Source organism: Brienomyrus brachyistius, chromosome 3, assembly GCF_023856365.1.
Source record: "Brienomyrus brachyistius isolate T26 chromosome 3, BBRACH_0.4, whole genome shotgun sequence".
In the NCBI taxonomy this organism is placed as follows: Eukaryota; Metazoa; Chordata; class Actinopteri; order Osteoglossiformes; family Mormyridae; genus Brienomyrus; species Brienomyrus brachyistius.
In genome coordinates this window covers 17,450,818-17,474,676 of record NC_064535.1, presented here as the reverse complement: position 1 = coordinate 17,474,676, position 23,859 = coordinate 17,450,818, and the positions used below count along the sequence as shown (strand labels likewise).

The 23,859-nt window shown below is 42.0% G+C and overlaps 1 protein-coding gene across 3 annotated transcripts; it reads right to left on the bottom strand.

The window, feature by feature from the left end:
• Positions 1 to 50: 50 nt before the first annotated feature.
• On the bottom strand, positions 51 to 23,618 carry si:dkeyp-121d4.3 (uncharacterized). Of its 3 annotated transcripts, XM_049008666.1 has the most exons (20): positions 23,135 to 23,618; positions 22,671 to 22,787; positions 21,739 to 21,839; positions 21,063 to 21,105; positions 20,798 to 20,923; positions 20,129 to 20,233; positions 18,859 to 19,083; positions 18,493 to 18,630; positions 14,727 to 14,834; positions 13,334 to 13,453; positions 12,771 to 13,004; positions 10,289 to 10,426; positions 10,043 to 10,144; positions 9,804 to 9,904; positions 9,668 to 9,696; positions 8,722 to 9,548; positions 6,786 to 8,486; positions 6,130 to 6,220; positions 1,434 to 1,482; positions 51 to 81 (listed from the first exon to the last, which is right to left on the bottom strand). In XM_049008666.1, exons 1-20 carry the CDS (start codon positions 23,474 to 23,476, stop codon positions 66 to 68), a joined length of 4,713 nt encoding a protein of 1,570 aa, XP_048864623.1. In that variant the 5' UTR covers positions 23,477 to 23,618; the 3' UTR covers positions 51 to 65. The 3 variants fall into 3 exon arrangements, with proteins under 3 accessions (XP_048864623.1, XP_048864620.1, XP_048864622.1); XM_049008663.1 differs by lacking the exons at positions 51 to 81; positions 1,434 to 1,482 and adding an exon at positions 2,220 to 4,415; XM_049008665.1 differs by lacking the exons at positions 51 to 81; positions 1,434 to 1,482; positions 18,493 to 18,630 and adding an exon at positions 2,220 to 4,415.
• Positions 23,619 to 23,859: the final 241 nt, after the last annotated feature.

Genomic DNA, 23,859 nt, shown 5'->3' with positions numbered 1-23,859 from the left:
TAATCGCGTACAGGTTCCAAGGAAGAGACTCGAGCGCAGCCTCGCACCAAACCAACACGACCATGTTAGCGGACTCCAGAGCTGCATTGAAATCAGAGCAGAATCAGTGCCAACATCAAAATGAAAAACCAAACTGTCATTTACCAGGAACCATTTTTGTACCATCAAGTCATACACAGTTCGTCTGCCTCGCGGTGCAATCCATAAGTGTAGCCTTTTTAATTAAGCAGATACTCTGTAAGCGTTTTTGCAAGATTATATACAGTACAGGCCAAAAGTTTGGACACACCTTCTCATTCAATGTGTTGTCTTTATTTTCATGACCATTTACATTGGTAGATTCTCACTGAAGGCATCAAAACTATGAATGAACAAATGTGGAGTTATGTACTTAACAAAAAAAGGTGACATAACTGAAAACATGTTTTACATTCTAGTTTCTTCAAAATAGCCGCCCTTTGCTCTGATTACTGCTTTGCACACTCTTGGCATTCTCTCGATGAGCTTCAAGAGGTAGTCACCTGAAATGGTTTTCCAACAGTCTTGAAGGAGTTCCCAGAGGTGTTTAGCAAGTGTGCAAAGCAGTAATCAATAAGTTGTTAATACCGTTACATAAGTTGTATGCCGGTTTCTGACGCTGATGGTAGGCCAAGTATTTGTGTCCAAACAGTGTTAATTTTACTAACATAATAATCCAGTAACCCCATGTAGACAGATGAGCTGACACTGTCATCTGTTTTTTAAACTGCAGATCCATGTCTCTAATAATGTTGATACCAGGAGCATCAGAAGCATTTTGAATGGGGGGGGGGGGGGGGGGCGCATACTGGCATAAAACTAATATTTTATGTTAAATGTGGGAGGGGTCCAAACCAATAATCCCCTTCAGATTTAATGGCAGGGACGCCCATGATTGACACACCTTAGGAGCCTGCAATGTTGCGGACAACTCCTGGTTATATTGAGTAATTGTCTGTACCAAGTGTATAGGTAACTGTGTGAAGAGATGTTAGGTCCTGTGTCAGAGTCCAGAATGAAAAGACTGTCCAAGTTCATTGCTCAGATCACATCATCTGCAAACAGCCACCACCCCATGACTCTTATATACAAATCTGATGCGTTGGTATTGCCTTCATTAGTTGTGACAAACTGATCTGAATTGAACTATGATCAAATGCAGTCCACACAAAATAACAAGCAAAGCAGATCCAGTGCAGAAACATTTAATGTGTCATCCAAATTCAATAAGCGACATCATGTCATAGCATTCACATTATGTCATTAAGTTGGGACAGCTACAATAAAGTATTAAAAATAAGAGAAGTTTGTCATTATGTTGTCATATTTTTTGTCTAGAACACCTTCTACATTTAAAGGTCAAGAAAACACTTGTGAACACAGTTACAGGCCCCCTCCCACTGATGGAGACTCACCTCAGGTAATGAAAAAGTGGATAATTTGATGTTGGGTTCTGCATGTAAGCTGGTACCGAGAAAGGAACAGAGAAAAACATCCAGGTCAGACAGTCTTGTGTGTTTCAATGTCACACTCAAACTTTAAACCTTTAACGTGGCAAGCAATTTGTATATTAACCACCAATCATTATGAACCTCGCACTAGATAAGTAGTTGGAAGATGGATGGATGCATATATTATGGTGGTAAACTTTTAAGTATTGTAAGTGAACAACAGATCTCTGCAATAAATATATAAAAGGAAGAGTTGCTGCAGTCAGGTATGTCCTTCACTTTCTCCTTCATGCACCTATTAGTACTACAACCTCAGATCTACGGTGAAGAGAAAATTGATGCATCAAGGTCACCCATTGTGTAGCCCTGCTCTGCACCACATGCCTCTTTTAGGCCTGTTTTCAATGTGATTTTGTACTTGCATGGATACCAAGTCACCTTGAACAAGCAAGCTCACTGTATGCCTGTACACAGCAGCAACACCAAGCCTCCAAAAGGGCAGCTGGAAGTAATAAAAATCATTTTATTCATTTTCCTATGCTAACAGTTACAGCTTAAGGCACAGTGGCTGAATATCAGATGTTTTAGGCACAATGCAAAGAATTCCAGGTTGGGGGGGGGGGGGGGGGGTTAACAAAAAGGAAACAAACTAGGCTACAGAAAGTAATAGGACTCAGAAATAAGTTATTTGTCTACCACCAAAACTTCAGAAAGGCACTAAGGATATTGCCCAAATTACAACAGAAGTGATGCATGGGTGAAAATAGCTTTATTTTTGCATAAACTATCTACAATTCTGACATGAATAAACATACATATACAATGTGTTTTCAGTGGATGAGGACAAAGTATAAAACAGGATGCACAGTGAATCAAAACAAACTTGGACTGACAAATCCAGTGAGATGTTTCTTCCTCCTTATTCAAGTCATTGGCAGAATGTGAGAAATTCTTGCTTCTTCAGATGAAACACTTTATCTTGAAAATAAAAAATAATCTTCAGACTGCTGTCCTTAATTGTGTATCTGCGCCTTTTCACAACTGGCCTCAAGACTTGGCAAGAATGTCGGACCTCCCACTTTCGGAAGTTGACGTTGCAAGCACATGACAAGCCGGTAGAGGGCGCTGATGAGACCTGCAAAGACTATCCTGCCCAGTGAAAGGACCCCAGCAGCCATCGATGCAGTGCCTTTTGTAACCATTTTGGTGCTACAAGTATTTTTATCCCAGTCACGAACATGGACATATGAAACCATCAAAATAACATCCAGGTTCCTAATCCAAAGTCAGGCTGTTAATTCCTGCTATTAAATCTTACAGTCCAGTGAAATACAATGTTAAAAAATTACTCATGCACAATTTTTATGTTTTTGTCTACAGCAAATAAATGACGACAAGAAACATCATTACATGGATGAATTGAAGACAGAAATCTGAACAAAACAGAGCAATGTTGTGGAGCTGTATCTATCCCTTTCACACAGCTAATGACAGAAGACATTTTCTTGCAGATGACGAGGGTCTATTACGTGGGCGTGTACAACTTGAAGGTTGCCAAGAGACATCCAGGGCAGCATGCCTTAGTGTAATATGGGCTCACTTATATCTTCAAGCAAAACCTTTCTTCATCTTTTCTGTTGTTCTTTCACTCTTTCTTGGTCAGTACTTGAATCTATTCAAACTAAAATCCATTCAAGGGAAAAGAGTGACTGAATGAGAACAAACAGGAGGAAGAAACACCCTTAGAGAAACCACCAAAATGTTAGTGAACATCAACACAGGAAATTAAATTGTCCAATATTGGACAAAGCTACAGGTTTACTCTTAACTAGTCACCTGGCTTTGCAGTCCCCACACTATGCTACTTCACTTGCTCATATGTTTGTGTGGATTTGGGTAACTTGGAGAGCTGAAGAAAAAATGAAATCATGTTCCAGCTTCAGAAATAGCAGAAAACAAGGTGGGCCTTAAATACAAACAGAACAAGGTGTAGTTCACATTCAGTTCTTGCCCAACATGCAACTCAACCACTTGAATTCCTTTCTTAGCCATTCATAAGGAGAAACAAGTCATGCGAAATGCAATGACCCACTCATGCAAGAGAATGTCATCTTTATTTTAGTTCCAAACTTCAAGATTTTCTATTCAAAATACTTCTCTCCGTGACAAAAAAAAACTATATAGAACACAAACAGAATATACATCATAATGCTGATGCAGTACATATTTTCTTTGCAGTCTTCATTCTGCAAAAGTTTCTTGCTCAAGCACTTAAAAAAACCCACAGGGTTTGCTCAGAATTTAGCCCTTACAAAACACTAAAATAAGACATTTAACATGCACTGGACCCCTGGCTCATCTCGCACTGCCACTTCTCCAAAAGGTTCCGAATGTCCATGTTGAACTGGTCAATGCCCTTGCCTGAGAGGTGAATTCCATCTGGTCGGTACAAGCCAGAGTCTGAGCCAGGACGGATTTGTTCATGGTCCACCACCGTCCCACCTAATGCACGGATGTCTTCCTGCACCTTCTCATTGACTGCGACACGCATCCTCTCAGCTGCCTCTGTGTCCTCCAAAGACCTCCAGGAGAGGCGGGGCAGGATGCTGGACCACACGAGCAGACACTGTGGGAAGATGCTCTTCATGTACTCCAAGTCCTTCCTTATTGCAGCCAGGAGTGTTTCTGTGTCACCACTGCCCAGGTCATTGCCTCCCAAGTGGATGATGATGACGTCAGGGTTGGGCCAAGTATCCTTGAGCTGCTGGATTAGCGGCAGAAACTGCTCCCACCTCATGCCCTGTGTTCCCTTCCAGCACACGCGCACCCTGCCTGGGTCCATCCCCAGTTGCACTCCTTGGGCAGGAGACTTAGCCCTCTTCTCTGCCCAAAACACCAGAGCGTGGCCACAAATCCACACATTCTTTACCTCTTTGCAGGTCCTACCTGCAAAAGCCAACACAGGTGTTATGGTTTCTCCAGCTGCCTGGCTGGGCTGTTCGGGACTTTCCTGCCCAGGTCACTCATGCTGCAAGATCACCTTGTACATCCCTATGGCATTGGGAACCTTCTTTTTAGCAGGAACAAAGGTGTGCAAGTCTTTGACAGAACTTTGTTTTGCTTATGCAAAATGGCTGACAGACTAATACCCAAAGCTTGCCGTGCTGTCAATGCACATAACCTGCAAATGTAGAGGCCTGCCTAACTTCTGAAGTCATTCCCCATTTGAAAGGTTGTGTTGCTTTACTACAAACTGCTTAATATACAACTCCATACATTTAATTACACAGCACTCTGAGAAATGCCTCAAGCCTTGCATGTTAAATATTTAATCAACATGAATTCACCAACATCCTATATCAATAAAGTATGTCGCTTCCTTTTCAAAAATGGGCTCCCTTAATGATAAGCAGTAAACCATAATGCTTGCTCTCTCTGCCTGAGAAGACTATTTCACCTTGCTTTTTAGATTTTCAAAATCTCCCTTATCATCAATCCTGCGCTTCAGCTCCCAATCTTAGAACATGAACAGAAATCAAAGCTACTGGACTACAGCTTCCTGGAATGCAGATCCAATTCTGTCCTATACCATCCATTTCCATGGTACATGGTGGAAAACGAAACGGTATCCCTCAGTTTATATTTTTGGTGACAAAGACTGTTTAAGTTCATTATGTAACTAATGCCTAAAGGTCTTGATGCTCTGGAAAGCTAAATGACTGCTCTGAAACATAATATAATCTTATCTTGGACACCTATGATATCACCTGACAGTTACCAACAGACTTTTGGGTGAAATTCCTTTGAAATATCTCGCCAGAGCTTTGTGCACATGTTGAGTAGACTATCCACAGCTCTGTGTGAGATTATATGCACATGCATTAACAGGACTCAGGTAAGTGATTAAAGAAACAAGTTGCCTAAACCCATAGTAAGTCACTTCCTGGTATAACCCAATAGGATCAAGCAACGCATCAGAGGTCAGCGTAACCTGTCAGTGAATGAGAAGACATAATCAACCCATCCACCATGAGTTTTGAAGCCTCAATATTCATTTCACTCATATTCGAAAGGAATCAACATGCTCCTGATATCTTCTCTCAGGGATTCCTATCATGTGTCAGTTAGAACTAGTATCGTATTGTGTTTATATGCAGATGTCAATTTTTTAACCCCAAAACTATTTTCATTGCTTTTTGTTCCTTCCCCTCAAAAACTGAAACACCCAATTTTGACACAAATTGTATAAACTTTCATTTGAATTCATGATGTAGCTGGTAACTGGAAGTTAAGTGTTACCTCAAGTGACTGTTTCGAGGCAAACATTTTGGGGAGAGAGTCTTAATAGTGTGGGTAAAAATTAAATCGATGAAAATGTTGTAGCAAAACTCAGCGCAACAAAACAAACCTACTTATAGGTGAAAAACCAGTGGTAGTTTTCTACATATTCAGCACGTGGCCTTGGATGGGGCTTTTGCTTAAATTTTCAGGCTGAAATTTCCTCCTTCCCAAGCATATGTTAAAAAGATATTCCACCTGGAAGAAAGCCACTTACGACATTGGGGAAACTGTCAGATATCACAATAACCTTTAGTACCTTCTAGGACTGACTGCTCATCTTGCTTATGATCTGGCCATGCTGGCTAAGGTAAGGGGGTACCTGTTGGGGACTTCTGGCTTTCCACGCATGTCCTCTGAGCCTCCCTCTGCTGCTCCTTCTTCAGCCTCATCCTCTCCTTAAACTGCTCCAGCTGGGTACAGCAAAGGGAAGAGCTCTATGTCAGCACACCTAGAGAGATGTCCCAACACGACATAAGCCAAGGGTGTTTTACAACAGAACCCCCTCTAGCTATGCTGACAGAGAGACTTGCCCCCTTTTCACATGGCTAATTTTACCTCTGAAACTGAGGTACCATCTTAAACCAAGCAAGCTACTTTAAACTATCTGAATTTAAATCTCAATTCTTATAACTAATAGTATGTCTTTTCAACTAATAAAACTCTCACAAACATCAAGCTACAACTAAATTAAGCTGTCCCCTGTTCTGCATGAAATAGCACCAGGTTCGATTATGACCGATTTAGAAACTCTTCCTGTACCAGCTGGCCACTGCAGCGGTATCTACTAGTGGCTCGCTAAGTATTCACAAGTTGTTGGATGTCACAGGTGTTATTTAGAGTCAACCGTCTTTCACAATAGAAAGCAACCAGTTCTAAGCAAAGCAAGCGACTGCATTGGCAAAGTATTATGGGTGCATGATTCAGAAGGACTAATACCTGGGCTCAAAACCCATCTGAACATAACAAAACTCATACCCGCTTCTTCTGTTTTGCCTTGATGTCATCCTCTGATATTTTTGCAACTTGAATTTTCTCTGATGATGCAGAAGTGACAGGAGATGAAGTTGATGTGTAACCAGACACCTGCATGGTCTCGGTCTCTTCCTTCTGAGCTTTGGAGTCCTCATTCTGAGTCGGTTCATTCACCTTTACCGTTTTAATGATGGTGAGGCAACGAGACTTTAACATCTCCCGGGAACCCGTGGCTCGCTTTTCTCGCCCCAATTTGCCCCCCAGCAAATGCTGCATTGAGGCCAAAGCAGAGTTTCCCTGTGACTGGTAAGGATACAAAGGTAATCCTGTGAAAGGATGAGCACCATAATAAGAAAGTAGAGGGTTACTCAGTGGTGCCAAATTGCCAGAAAGTTGCCCAGAAAGAGTTGATGGCAGCCTAGGGTGGGGACCCAAGAGTGCAGCTGAAGCCATAGCAGGAATATGAGTTGTGGGTAAGGATTGCATATTGCCCGTTGATAACGCCAAAAGCAGCGGGGCTTGAGTCACAGGAGGTGGTAAATGGCCAGGATGCTGATGTTGAGGGTACATTAGGTGAGGATCGGCCTCAGTTTGAGGAGGCACAAGGTCCCAGACTGAATGCGAGGCAGCTTCATGATGGCTGTATCCAAGATCACGTTGTGTGACGTAAGCAGATTTGAATGTTCCCTGGGTGTACTGGGAGGGAGATGTTGCAGAATGGGTCCCAGAGCCTTGGCTTGCTGGAACAGTTGAAGGGATGTCACCTTGGGTACCACTGCACTCTAAGCTGTCTGGATGAGTCCCACAGGCTCCCCAGTCAGGGGATTCCACAGTAGAGGTGGTGTCTTGCTCACTGTACTGCTGCTTCATGAGGCCCAGGGTACATTCAGCTTTTGTGTCCGTAGATCCTGACGATCTCAGTTTTTGCTTCTTGCCATAGAGACGCTCCCGTGTCCTGTCTGCTAATTTGCTGACTTCTGATGTGTCCAAGTCCAAGCCGATGGTCTGAAGTAGATTCTGGATTTTGTCAAACTGCTGTGTCCCCTCTTCAGTGTTCCCTTCCTCACCCACAGGCTGTGAGGAATTTGCATCTACAACGTTTTTGTATGAATACTCATTTTCTAGTGACTGTGATTCTTCCCCCTCCATAACATTAGTCTCAGGACAGTCTTCCTGCCTCCAAGTTTCATGTGTCAACCCCTTGCCACAGGGAATGCAGCTGTCGTTGGGCAACAAGAAGTCTTTGCGCTCGTTTTCTGGAATCTCTGGCTTCCTCTTGTACTGAAACTGGTGTTGATCTTCACTGAAAAGTTCTTGCTGAGAGACCTGGCGAGGAGACTGATGCTCATATTCTGCCATTGTTACTCTTGCTTCACGGACAACAGCAGAGAGGAGATTGGCGTCAACCCCTTTGTTCAAGGTGTTGAGAAATCGTTCAATCTGGACGGACAAGTTGCTCTTGTTCTTTGTGGCAACTTGTGATTGCTGGTTGGGAAGAGAGTTGCACATAAGATCCTCACTGGAAGGTAGCTGTTCCATGGATGAATGATGAAAAGTCTGTGCATGTTGATGGTGATCAAAAGTTTGTTCAGATGAGGATGTGTACTTGTCATAAAAGGATTTGCAAGAGGATTGGAGATGACCAGATTGACTGACACAAGACTGGTCAAAACCCAACCTGAAATCAGATGCGACGGCATCATTCTGTAGGGGGGAGACCATTAGTTATTACAGGTACTAATTTTCTGGATTAATATATGGAACATCCATAACTAGACTAAATTTGAGTATCATGAGGAAGATTAGAAGCAATTTGTAGTATACATACTATATTGGATAAATAGATAACATGTTAAGAGAACTTAAATTCTCTTAAGACTCATTCCTTTAGATGAAGATGGCAAACAAACATGAATTAGAATAAATAGCCAAAACTGACCTTTAGCTGGACATCCGATTCCAGAGAACCCCCAGGAGGCTTCTTCAGAATAGACTTTACAGGTAAGAGGACTGAACAGGTCTTGAGATGCACATTGGTTTCTGGCTCCATGGGAAGTTTTCGTTCAACATGCTCATTGCTGGGCAGCTCATCTATCAGGAACTCCTGGTCTTCCTCCGATTTGAGCTGAGCTGCCTGGGACTGGCCCTTCAGCTCCATCGCCATGATGGCACGCCTGCGAGCTATCTGTTCTTCAAGCAAGTTCTGCTGCCATTGCTTCTTGGCTGGGTCCTCATCTAGCTCATTGCATACACTAGCTGATTCATGACCCTCAGCAGAAAGCTGGCCATTTGTGTCGTCAGCAGAGCCATAATTATGGCTTCTATTTTCTTGCTTTGGGCTCCGGCTCCACCGCCTAGCAAGACCTGTGTGTCTTTCCCTACTTCGACTGTATTCCCACTTTTCGCTAGCATGGATGATCCTCTCCCTGCTGCGGCTGCGGCTGCAATGATGTCTCTTATCGAGGTCATCGACCCTCTCCCTGCTATGGCTGCGGCTACGACTATAACTGCAATCCCACTGTTTGCTCACGTGGATGACCCTCTCCCTGCTGTGGCTGCGATTCCAACTCCTGCTGCTGTCAATGATTCCGCTACAGCTATGACTATGTTGGCTTTTGCTAACTCGCCGCCTGCTGTCACTGTGCCTGGAGCTGCATCTCCAGTCTCGTTCTCTGGCTGGGCTCCAGGACTTTCCAGTACATTCTCTTTGGTCATTGCTGCAATTGCTGTTGCCATGCCTCTCAGTCTCTGTGCTTCTTTCTGTACCTGTGCAAGAAGCAGTCATGGAGTTCCCGGTTCTCACTTCTATCACAAGCTACAGCAATTTCTATTCCAGCCATCACAAGCTGAGAAATACCTTCATGAATCAAGTCTGACTGCCTTACCTGCACCGTAATCTACCTCAGGGGATTTGCTACAACAAAGAGACATAACAGTATTAGTTTTCTTTACAGGGTAGAGCCACATCACAAGGTGATATTACATGAGTATCCATGTGGAAAAAAGCCCAAAAAAACTCACTCATTTTCAGAAACATCAGCATTGAATGACTCAATTTTGACCTTCAAATTTTCCATTTCATCCTTCGCAGAGTCCCTGAGGACTTTGACTGTGATTTTATTCTGTAAATAAACATACCAGGAAGGAATTAGCAAGGCTCAAATAAACTTGTGCATGGCACGTCCTTGACACTCCTGGGTCTGTTTTGAACATTACATCTACTGTCTCAAAACATTCAATGTTAGATGACAGAAATAAACCTTGTCTCTGGATGCCGCGGAGTGATCCTCCATCTTGGGTGTGGTAGTAAAGACTCTGTCATGCAGCTTCTTAATTCTCACTGCTTGGTGCCCCTTCTGAAACTGTTGATTCAAAAACTTGCATTCTAGACTACAAACAATACTTCAACTACTTAGTGCAGATGGTAAAAAAAACATACATTACGTTGGTTATGGACACATCTGACCTTAACTGCCTTGTCTTGTGGAGGGAAGGGCATAACCTACTGGGAATATGGTGAACTCCACGTTGTCCGACACATTCAGCTTACTCTCCTCCATGACTTCACTCAGGTGGAAGAACATAAAGGGGTCTCTGTCACACTGGATTAACCCAGATGACTCCTTCAGGGCCACCACAACACCCTGGAGAAAGAGGAGGAACACAAAGATATTCTTTGCTTGTTTGTTATTCATTCTGACATGTGCTTGGGTAGATCCACTACTGCTCAAATGTTTGGAATCACCAAGAATTTTCCTTGTTTTTTCCAACAAAGACAACAATAACATTCAATTAATCAGAAATAATGTTTAGACATTGTTAATGTTGTAAATGACCGTTATAGCTGGAAACGGCAGATTTATGGAATTTCTACATACAGTGTTTGGGCAATGGAACTGAAACACCTGGTTTTAGACCACAATAATTTATCTGTACGTTTCTAGACTCACTCCTCCAAAAAACCCCAAAGAGCCTTAATAAATATTTAGAACTGTGCAGGCCATGGGAGGTGTTCAACTTCACTTTCATGTTCATCAAACCACTGTCAGCAATCTTGCTGTGCGTATCATCATCCTCATACATGGCACCACCTTCAGGGTACAATATTTGAACCACAGGGTGTACGGGTCCAACAGTTCTTGGCAGTGATATGATTGAGATGATATTGGAGCCCAAACCATCACCAATCCACCCCTGTGCTTATCTGGGGCTTCTCCACACTGTAAAGCCAGAACTACACTTCTGCATTGAGCTTTTGCCATGACCTACACAAGCTGTGTACTTTTGTATCGGCATGTTTGTCTCGATCTGCAATTACATTGCACTGCAAACTCTAGTTTAAAAATAGTTTTCGAAGTTGAATTTATTTTCTTCCCACCCTGCAATATAGTCAATTGTTGAGTCACGCAATTGAAACAAACATTTAACAATGCATCCATTTATTGAGTCCTGGTTAATTTGTGCTGCCCCAAACTTCTAGAAAGTCACTTTTTATCCATATTCTAAAGTTAGCGTCTATACTACTTTTTACTTATTTCTGGCCTTGTAAAGTATGAATAAACTTAATGGAGGTAAATGAAATTGGTGCTGTCATTCTTGGTCTTTTGTGGATGCTTCAGAGTCAATCAGTGATAGTACATGTGGGATATACGATTTCTTCACTCGCAAAAAAAAAAAAAAAAACACTAAATGCTACCAAGCAGACTAATCACAGTTCTAATCACAGTGGTCTATGTTGCTGTGACAAAGATATATTTTTGAGGAGGTGCATATCAGGCTATGGCATAGGCTTTGGCGTAGGGTCCATGGCTATGCTGTACTTATGCTGCCAATTGGATGCAGATCAATCAGTAATAATCAGTCTTAACTCTCTCGTATGTGGGAAAGACAATGAATGTGAACACAGACAACAATATGGTTCACATTGAAAGAAACCAACATTTAGCATTTGTATGAATGACAAATGGCTTGTCTATCGCAGCCAGCCAGTGAATACTGTATTTTTCCTGTGGAGCTCCCGACAAACATCAAGGTGTGCATTCTGCAGTGAGTTGGGCAGCTGTGATTTGGTTTTTTGAATAAAATCCAAGTTTGTACACAGACATCCCTTTCAGATAGCTTCCTCCTGCATCCACCGTTACTACTATTATATGTGGACTATCCTTCATGGTGGTATGCCTACATTATCTTAGACAATGTGACTCTCGACACACCACAAAGACTTGTTGTCCCGATCACAGATGTGCCAACGAGACTCGCACTAACAATTTGTCCTCTTTTGAACTCCGATGTGTCTCCCATTACGTTGTATGACTTGCAATATTTGACACACAGCGATGCTATTGCTCTGCTAATTCTACCTTCACATTCTGCTCTTACTGGTGGAATGTGTGGACCACCAGGCTGCACACATATAGGTATGAGGGCTATAACAGCTAGAATAAGAATTCTACAGCAAAGAATGGAGGATTCTTTGATAAAAGCTAATTTTGAAGCCCTAATATGTTGTTATTTCAAGCTCAAATAATAATTTCTACCTTTGTCAATGTCGACTATATTTTTATGTCTTGCAACGTATCTGATGAATAAAACTATGAGTTTTCATAGAGTGTGTGAAATTTCCTGAGAGATTCCAAAATATTGAATGCTTGTGTATGTTATGTATATATAACATTGTGAAGACCGACCTGTTTTGGCGTGGTGGGGACCATTTTTTTCGGTCCCCACAAGGAGAAACTATTTTATCAAAATCTGTGACAATAATCAAAAAACTAAAAATGTCAAAACTGTTGCATTTTGTTTGGTTACTTATGGATAGGATACGGCAGGGTGGTTAAGCTTGTCATTGCTAGGATTAGGGTTTTTCCCTAATCCCAAAATGAATTAAAGGATGGATGATCTCGACAACGATATATTAATATCGATACCCACATTGCCCACTCTTCCCATGACAAGGCACCATGAGAACCATTGCATTCCCCCATTTACCATCTCCCGCAGCTCGTTAGACTGATGAAAGGTGTCTGGCAGGATCTCCACATTGACGGCCCGCTCAGCCTTAGTTCCACGGTTGATACAGATGTTGAACTGTACCATGTCCCCCTCCACCATGGTGGTCTCTGACAGCACGTCACCTGGGCCAAATGGCAGCTTCTTTTCCTTGCCTGCCAGTCCAGCCACCAAGAGGCCTTCGCTGGAACTGCGGCTGGACGTGGCGTCAGCCTTTTGGAAAAGACAGTACGCAGACTTCAATGTTCAGAAACTGTACTGTAGAGGGGACTGGTGTTATCTCTGCTTCACTAAACCCTTTGTACACCTCCTGTCCAAATGTATTTGATACTGACTTAACCATTTAACTTTGGAACAACTGTCCCTCGCAAAACAGGAATCATTGAAAAAGGTAGAGAAAAGAGCAGCATGTTTTGCTAACTTAACTGAATAGTTGCTTCTGACACTTAAGATTCAGGCTATAGGTAGATGCTGGGTAGACAGACTGTCCATAGCGATAAACAGAGTATCTCTTCACCCTAAACAGCAAAATTTCTGTGTACCTGCTGTGTCGGTGGCTCCTTTGAAATGGGTATGAGGATGGTGCCCTTGTACTGTTCAGAGCTGACATCTTCAAAGATGACAGTCCTCTGAGGCAGCACCTCTGAAACCATGGTTTTCCACTGCAAAAGACAGATGTCAGTTGACCTAAAGTGAGTGAGGCATAACAAGAACTTGGCCAATCAACAAGATTAACACTGAAATTACCAAACAATTCAACAGGACTTGGCACTCTCAAAATGGTATCGAGCCAAGTACAGCCAATTCACTAAAGCTTTTGTGGTGACGAGGGGAGTGCGGATAACAGGCAGCAGTCTCTGTTGCTGCTAAAAGCAAATATATGATTTGAGTCTCATGACATGAGCACTAGAGTGGACATGGAATAAAATAAGTGTTTCTTAGAGTGGCCTCACACTTGGTTCGGTTGCCTCGTACCATGCTTGAGCACAAAAGTCCCCTTCCCAACCCCCTTGCTGGTCTAAACTCATGTTGCACTTAACGCTCCAGGCTCAAGCACACTTTCATTGCTGTGTGACTTATGTTGGAAAAAAAAATAGGAAGTGCTACTGCACAGCATAATGGAGCTCTTGATTAATGTCCTTGTTTTGTGGCTTATTTGGAGCCTTTTTGGACGCGATGACACACAGCCCTCAAATATTTAGAGTATGCAACATTGTAATTTTCATTTTATTTTGCTGCAGGAATAAGAATTACTTTTATGCATGGCATCCAGTTGTTCCAGCATAGTCTCGTCAGCCCAAATTTATAGCAAACACCGCACCTCTGCCATAGATCAAAGTGATCCATCGCCACCATGTTTGTTGTTACCCAATCTGAGTACATTTTTGCAATGCAGTTGTGCAAAAAACATAAAAAAAGAACAATCATGCATCCTGTCCATTCTGTTTCTTCTGGGTTCGATTCATGTGTAGTGCATATGTGCACATGCCAGTTGCATCAGTCAAACTGAACAGTGCCCAGGCCCACGTCTTCGATCACACTAGTCAAACGTTGGGGATCAAATGTGCTCATTCATGTCATGCATGGCCTAGTGTAAGTACACCCTTAGGTTCCAGTAAGGCTGAATTGCCCATTATTACTTCCCATTCTATTGGTCCTGATCTACGGTATGTAGATGACCCACCTAGTCTCAGCCTCCATTATGAACCCTATAGGGTCTAAATGGTGGAACAGTTCCATCTCCTACACCCTGGCCTCTGACAGTGGTTGGGTATCTATTCACTGATCCTTGTCTTAGACTCATCTTTCATGCAAGTTGTATTTGAGATCGTCAAATCGGTAGCCTTCCTTGGGTTCACTCTAAGAAGGCTCTCAGGCACTTTTAAAAACAAAGGATACCAGTACGAATTTATCACTGCCCTTGCCTAAACATACCTTGTCCATCGCCTCTGCAGTGTTCTCTTTGGCCTCAGTCACCATCACAGGCTTGTCACATGACAGCTTCTTCAGACGAATGGCCTTCTGTTTCTCTGAGGACCTTGTCTATAGAAATGGCACTGTTTGTTAAAGATGGCCCTGACAGCAGACTTGAGTCAACTGAATACTAGTATAAAATGGCAGGCCCGAGGTGGTAAAAACAGTTGTTAAATTACCAAAAATATAAATTTCAGTTTCATTTTGGTCTCTGACTTAATATTTCTCCCACTTAAAAAAGATTGCATACTGGCCTTCATTTGAGAGAAAACTGTAATATAAATAAAATTGTCATAAAAATTAATGTTACACAACACAGCTACGTCATTTTGTAGAGGTGGGAGAAGAAATCGATACAGTTTAGTATATTATTCAGCTCAACATCATTTTGATACCGTGGTGCCAAATACAGCAATACGCATTTCATAATTTATTTTTTTCATATACTCCCATTTTGTTGATATCAGATCTCAATATAATCATTATTGCACATGTGCCATACAATCATCACAAAGGCCTTAGGTGACAGGAGGACCCCAGCTTTTCAGCATTATACCGACGTTTATTTGCACCTACAGTTTGGTAAGCAGTTTAGTTGTACACCTAGAATAATGATGAGATAGCCCTTGAGTTAGTAATCTGTTTAAATTCGGCATATCCTTATATTTATTAAATTCGGTTAGCGGAGCACAGCACATGCTACTCTTTTGGTAAATCATGAAAACAAAGTGGTGGTGACGAAAGAAACAGCTCAACAGCCACAACATATTTTAAGAGAGGAGATCTTGTGGACAAACAAGGTAAGTTGCCGGCGGTGTGGTGGTACATTTTACAGTTTAAAGTCCGACACGTTTATTAAAGATAAGGATATGCAGAATTTATACAGGTTACTAACTTGACACAATACATGTCATTTAAACACATTTGCCGCTAAGGATAAACACACACTAACATTTATTAGAAAACCAATAAATGCCTCTGATTTAGTTTGATATGGCAATATCATATACTTAACTGTTACTTAACCATACAACCAAACGAATTTCCCTATTTAAAAAAATATATAGCCCTGTAAGATGACAAAATCTAAAAGAAAAACACTCAGCATACTCTTTTGTGGCAGTGAAGATTCATCATGCTACCATCCAATATGCAAACCTTATCGCAGCAAATTTTGTAAATAACAGTATTGGAAAAATCCAAACGAGTTCCATGTTACTGATGCCAAATTCTCTTTAGGTACCAATGGAGGAGCGAAAGGGAGAAGAAGAAGAAATTCAAAGCACCACCTCAAAAATTGATTAGACAGATTAAAATAACTTTAGATGGGTGAATGAGCCATAGACCTGCAACTGATAGTATTGTTATGCAGTGTACATTCTAACACTCGTCATAAAGGAAGATTGTGAATGATTAAAATGTTTCCACAATCTAATATCATAAAATTACACACCCCAATCCATACCTACATTTAAACAAAACCAGTCTGGAAACAGAAAATGAAAACCAGTGTGATCCTCTGTTCATTTCCATTATTAATCAGTGTGGTCTCACATGTGGTAGATAATGTTGTTCATGTAATTAAAGGAGAAGATTCAAGTGAGATGAATTGAATTGTGTGTTATTTTCCTTATTTTTGTAATGTATTTTAATAACATATGCAAGAAATAAATTGTAACGTACCCCATAATAGAACTGCAATACTTGTTGTATCGTAAAATGTAAAGAATCGCAATCATATCATATTGTGTTCCAAATATTGTGGATAATATTGCATTTCTATGGAAATTCCCATCCCTATCATGCCATTTGTGTTAGTCATTTAATATTGCTAGGAGCACATTGTGTGCAATGTGCCTGACAGACTGACTGTCAGGCACATTGCAGCACCATAGAGAAACCAGCTGACAAGACACAGATGGCAAACATTTGGCAAAAACGGTTTTACTGTTAAAACTCCTAACACATCAGCCAGAAGGCAAGCAGACACCAGGGTCTCTCAGTCCCAAGTCCAAGAGTCCAAGTCATCATACAAGATTAAATGTACACACACAAAGGCAAATCTAACGTACAAAATTAGAGCTGTCACAATTACTCAAACTTGATTACTCGATTATTAAAAAGCATCGATTATTGCGGCAGGAAGATGGCACAGTGAGGACGAGGATCAAATAAAGAGCAAAAGCATCATGTGTGGATGCTTTTCACATTAAAAGTGAATGAAAAAGCTGTCGTCTGTCAGCATTACTTTCTAATAATCACTTCTACAACTAAGATTAGCCTTGTCTATTTGCCACATAATTTCACATAATGCAGTACATATGACCAGTTAGAATTAGTTATTTTTTGTGAACGTATTGTGTGTTACAGCTGAATGATACTGAAAAAGGTTTGCATTGCGATAGATAAGTTCTATTTGGCAAAAACGATCAACAGCGTCTGGCAGATAAGTTAGTGGTGCCCTGCATTGTGCCAGCAGACATGTAGAACCGACGACTGACCTGATCCTGCTCATATCACATGTCCATAGATTACAAAATATTTCCATACAACTCAAGATGAATTTCTTTTCATAACCAGCTCACTTTTCCTAGCTTCACTTATTACTCTTTAATTTCACACAAACGTGCCACAAGATCTGTGTGCGAGTCCAGCAGCAACCACGTTAATGATTATGAAGTTAAAGCAGCAGTAAACTTTAGGCATTTAAAAAAAAATAAATAAAAAAACCTAGATAATGTTGAAAAGGAACCATCATTAAAATTGAAAGGCTTGCCAAGTTTGGTTTCCTATGATCAAATAAAGTTTTTGTGTAACTTATTGATGACTTGAAGGCAGCAGACAATTGCAATCCTTGCGATGTGACAATTGCATATGCATGAAATGCCATGTCGATATTAATTTTCCATAGTGTGCAAGTATCAAGGCAGTGCAGTGGGTAGCACTGTCACTGCAAACTATCACTTTGTGTTTGTGGAGTTTGTGTGCTCACATATTAATTTACAATATTGAAAGTGCAGTGAGGTGCAGTGCAAAGCATGCTGGTGCTGGCGCAACTGCATTATTAGATCGTCACCCTCTTATCTGATATTCTTATGCTGCCCCTACTGCAAAGAATATCTACATGACTTCACAGCAGGCAGATATCACTAAGCTCACACCCACTGAGAGGCAAAAAAAAACTGAGCGGCAGTGTTAGGTATCAGCTTGAATGTCATAAAAAACACAGAAAAATGAGCAAGAGCCATCATGCAATTGATTGTACAAACCTATTTAAAAGGAAAGAGGATCTATCTTTTTACTCATTTCCAAAAACTAATTAAAGTAAGCATTGGATATGGATCAGTAACTTACGACCGATACCCAATCCATTTCATAAGTATGGATCGGTGTCGATACCAATCCTAAATATCGGATCGGTGCACCTCTACCAAGGAACAAGGCATACCATGAAATCCTGGAGTCCAAGTGCAAGTCCAAGTCACGTATGTCACTAGTTCATGTCACACAAGAATGCGATTCAAGTCCAAATATTGTCCGAGTACAACAACCCAGGACCACACACACACACACACACACACACACACACACACACACACACACACACACACACACACACACACACACACACACACACACACACACACACACACACACACACACACACACACACACACACACACAAAACCTCTAACTAGGATTTCAGAGGAGAGAGTGATGTGCTCACAGGAATGACCGTGAACTCCACTTCATCCCCGGCGTTAAGCTCATCCTCGTTCAGGTTTTCTTTGGTATTGAAGATAATACTGCCCAGGTGCTCAGACATAATTGAACCAGAACTAGCAGTAATGCTCCTTATAATGCCCTGGGGGGGGGGGTGGAGAAAACAAGATGGGGGACAAACTACATAGGAATTCCAAACAGTTTTACAGACCAAAAATGCCACACACTTGGAAAAACATGAAAAATCCTAACACTGTTAACCCCCCTAGTTAACAAAAGCTTTCCAGCATATTTTATTCTTGGACACATTTTGCCCACCTTAATCTTCCTATCTGTTTTCCCTGTAAACAGCCAAACTCCTGTTTCTCACCATCTCCCGTGTCTCCGTGGTGAACTGAAAGGTCTCCAGCAGTGGCTCAATGTGGCCCGCCCTCTTGCGCTTGGTAATCAGATCGGTGAAGAGGCGGAAACGCACGTGGTCCCCCGGCAACAGGGTCACTTTGCTGTCCCCTTCACCAAACAGTAAATCCATCTGGCTTCCAAAAAGCCAGGCTTGTAGGTAGCCCTGGGGCCCTTTGGTCCTCTTCTCATATGCCTGTGGGGGAGGGGCAGGATAAGCGGACACAAAGGGTGCTCTCAAAAACCTCTATCGTCTTCTAGCACTCCAGGGCTGACTCATGATGCAGAATCACAACTCTACTATGCTTGCTGGAGGAGGGACGTAAAGTTAAATGAGTTTTCATGCTATGCAAGCAGCTAAGACTATATTAAAGGTGAAAGCTGGGTCATTTATACAAGTTTGTAATTATCAAACATAAATATATAATAACTTGAGCAGGTAAAAATTTAAAACACACAGAAGGCAACAAACATTACCTAGAAAGTTATGAAAATTCTAACTTAAGGAGCTTTACACTGACTTTTGTTAAATAGTATAGAACTGCCAATGAACATCCTTTGCATTAAATAAATATTGACTGGAAGAGGCATCTGCCTAATTTCTAATCTTCTTTATAAAGCTTACAAACAATCTGAACACACTTGGTTTGTTTGATAAACTGAATTTTTGATTAACTCTGCATGTGGCCAGAAGATTGATGTGCAGTCCAACAGTAAGGCTGTAAGAAAAAGCCCCAAATGATACCAATTACCAAACTCCTTCCTTACATGGCCAGTAACATATGCCACATCCTCTTTGCTTAGGGCATGCTGTGTAAGATACACATTATAATTATTTCCTGGGATTTAGGTGACATTCTCTTGATCATGAATAAAGCTCCAACTGAAAACACTAAACATAGAGTGCTTTTCCACTGCACCAGGTACTGTACTTTTGGTACTTCAAAAAAAAAAAAAAAATAGGACTAAAAGTACGTTACTTCTTGTGCTGTGTTTCCACTAGTGCAAAAACTGGTATCATTGCTATTATAATGCAAGGCAGGGTATTTTGCAATGGCTATAGTATATAAGGGTACTATATTAATATCAACAGCTAAAGTTAGTGGAAACAGTGAAAAAGCACCCAAAGTGAAGGTTATCTCCAGCAAAATCTACACATTCATTTATGGTAATGATTCCAAAAAAAAAAACAACAAATATCTTTATAGTCCTGAAACACAGCAGAACCTCATTCTCCTTACCTTGCACTCCCACGGAGCTCTAGTGACGACTCCTTCAAAGACCTCGTCATGAACTTCCTCTGTGCCGCCCGGCACCACCATTACATCCGTGGCACATTCCTTTCCCTGAGCACGCCAACATACAGATGGAAAAACAACGAGGGCTGGCAGCGTTATGCTGAACGGTCATAAACGAGTCATGCAATACGACTGACTGGCGCAGTCATGTGTGTGACACACTATTCATGGAGTCCATAATTACGAAGGAAACCAACACCAATTTCATAAAAAGTATAGAGTGATTACTGAATAAAATGTTATAAAATGATATATTTCCTTAATAAATGCGCAACGGAATATTAGTATGAATATTACTCTCCACCCATGCAGGACCTGAAATACATGCTTTTTACTGGTAACTGTTTAATATGTTCTGACGCTGATGGGCAGTTGCCTGTTTTTCCCATCTCTTGGAACATCCACAATGCTCTTTCCCCTAGCATACTGCCGCCTCAGCTTTCCCCAGTTTCTTGCCTGGGCAAGGACATTCAGAAATACAAATACAGACAACCAAGTCAAGGCTTGACCATGGTCTTATCATTCACTTCCTTTCCAGTCCTCCTTCCCTCTTCTCTAATTTTCTACCACAGATGTCAGACCCTCTCTCCATCTGTGCTGTTACAGGCTCACCTTCTCCTTGCACAGGGTGAACTGAACCTTCACCCCAGGTATCATATGTGAAGGATCTCCCCAGAAGGCTGGAAAACTGAAGGCGATGTGCTTCAGGTCACCCCTTTCGATGAAGCCATAATTTTTCTAGAGAAAAGGAAGGTCATTCTTTAGACTCACAGAATGCTCAAAAATAAGCTGAAACTCAAAGGCCTTGGCGTAACAGCCTAAAACCTCAGGATAGCACCGCTCTTGATGAAATGCAGCTAAAGTTGTGGCTACTCACATCAACAAAGGAGATAATACCCTCATATCGTCCAGGTGGCAGCCTTGAGAAAAGAAACCAGGGTGAAGGAGAGGACTAGCACATATGATGCAATAAGCTGTCAGGATAAGAGCGATAACGGGAGAGGTGAGAAACCACATTGAAGGATTTTTGTTACAACCAAGGCTGAAAAACTCACCCAGCCAGCCAAGTGGGCTGAGATACAAAAATGCTTCAGTGACATAAATTAAGAGACCCATCACAACTAGTGTTACACTTCGGGAAATCCTTTGGAAAGTTTTTTTCTCTTTCTTGAAGGTTATTACATAAATTTGCAAGGAGTGATAACTCTTCAAATTCAAAGTGAAGCCACAGAAACTGAAGAAGATTTGACATATACGCATTATTACTAGCGATCTTTTTAATGTCATGTATTATGACGCACTGACAATCAGACAGACCAATCCTGTTACCCTGCTATTCAGAATAATTCAGAATATGAAATCAAACTCACATTACCTTACTTTACATTTAACCTAGACCTACAAAAACAAAGATCCCCAAGAAACATTTAGACTCGTGTCCTAATACCCTGTTACAAATAAAACTGGGCAAAGGACCCCACAAACCGGTGGTTACACACATGCCCTAACATGCAATAGCTTGACGGCAGAGGGTCAGGTAAGATTCGGCTTACTTTCTAGCGCTGCCTGGTTGCACTGGATTAGGAGTCTCTGACGGCTTGACCTGGGGCAGCTCTGGAATCTTTCCTTCAGTTTGGCTGGAGTGGTTGGGTCCCTACAGAAACAAAATTCCACTCCTATTGTCATATAAATATCTCTCAAAGACCAGAAAACCTAACCAAACTGTTGCAAAGTCCTTACACATGCACAGTGACATTTACTGGGACATTTATTACATGTCAGTAACTTGACTATTGACATTACACTTTTAGTCATAGGTAATTCTAGACTGTATTTGGGGGGGGGAACCTTTTTTTGTCTCAGCCCCCCTGGAAAATTATTATTCTAAATCCATTTATCAATTTGTCCTGTGTTTTTCAAACATATTTAGTATCCCCCCCCAGCAAATTTAATTAAGGGTGGCCTCCAATACTTCTACTGTGTCAGCTCCCCCCCCCCCCCAGGGTCCAATACTAAAAGTTTTTCAATAGTTACAAATTCTGCCTTTGGGCTGACCTTTGATTCCTTATTAGGACATGAAATGTCAAGAATATGACAACCTACTGAATATGACTAACCAAACTGACCAAGAGGTACACCTTGTTACTCTGCTGTTATGTTAGCCTGCCGGTCTCACCAAGCCCCGGCTCACATGTCCCCTCTCTAAGCAGTTGCTGGTACATAATAGATCACATACACATCCGTCACATACACTCGACAATTTTCACTTTCACACCTTCAAGTAGAGATCATGGCAAGCCAGTGTAACGGATTTCTTCACGAAAATTTGAAATAAAAGTTACAAGAGGCAGTTTTTTGTACCCTGTCACAAAATACATTTTATCCTGTACTCACATTCAATAAAACAGCTCAGACGACCATTGACAAATAACACATTACGGATGAGGAGCCACCTTATTCCCTAGAGTTCACAAACGCAACACACCGCAGCACGTTTCCATGCTGACAGCTGGGTCCGCGGAGACTCAGTGCCTTGTCCGAAGCGTGGGTCTTCGTTTGGCCACCACTGGGCGTCCTCTGGTCTATCGCTAAACATTTCGCCCTGAGTGGAAATGCAGGAACGTATAGAACGACATAACGATATAATGACAAGTTAAACGTACACAGGTCACGGCTATAAAAGTAGCCGTAGATTACACCACTTTGATTTGGTTGATTTGCACACTTCCTGTTCAGGTTTCGTAACCTTTCACACTCGATTAGGACATTAACTAGGACATTAAACAGTGCAAAATCAACATGATCAAACACCAAGCGACTGGGATCAATAGGTCGGTCTCTCGTTTTGTTTTGGGCGATTCGCAGTCAGCGATAACGCAGCTGGACGGAAAATATACTAATAAATTGTACCCTATAGGTAACGATGAGCTAAACTAAATAGCGGGTTACCTCGCCAAGGCGAAACGAAGAAAGAAGGAGCGTGTCTCGGTGGTTCACGGTTCCGAATCCTTTTTTCTGGGGCGCCGGGGACCCAAAGCTGCTTTCCATCTCGTGCCGGAAACCACGGCACACCGAACCGGGTCCCCACTCACTCGGCTCCGAGCTCGGACGCATTAGTCCATACCGAGCCCCTTGCAGCGGCTCGTAGTTCAAGTCCGTCATGCGCCCAGCTGAAAATCCTCCCGGATCGGGAGGCCCACTCGGTCCTCCTTGCTCAGGAAGCAAACTCGGGGCGTGTGGTCGCGGACCGGGCGGAAATTTTCCCCTTTTCCGATGACCACCACTGATCATTTTTAACGTCCACCGTTGCCAACAACAATTTCAATAATAATCTGTCAAAACACTGGGGTATAACCAACAGGATACACACTTCCCGTTTTCAGACCTTGGTTTCCCTCACGTCGCCCAACCACGTGAGCTGAGGCGGAGGCGGAACCCGTTTCAGCTCAGAGTCTCCCGCCTTCACATTCGATTCTCCGTTCGGAATCGAGATGCTTGACTTACCCACTTTCTCCGTGCTTGACTTTCTAAGAACAAGCTTCTCCATAAGGCGGCGGCAGAGATTTTTTTTTTGCTGGTGCTGTGGGTTTACTTGACTTTTCAGCAAGGATGCTCTGAAATTTATGGTTCGCCGTAACAGAGGTGGAAGTCCAGAAAGTGAAAATCCAGACCAA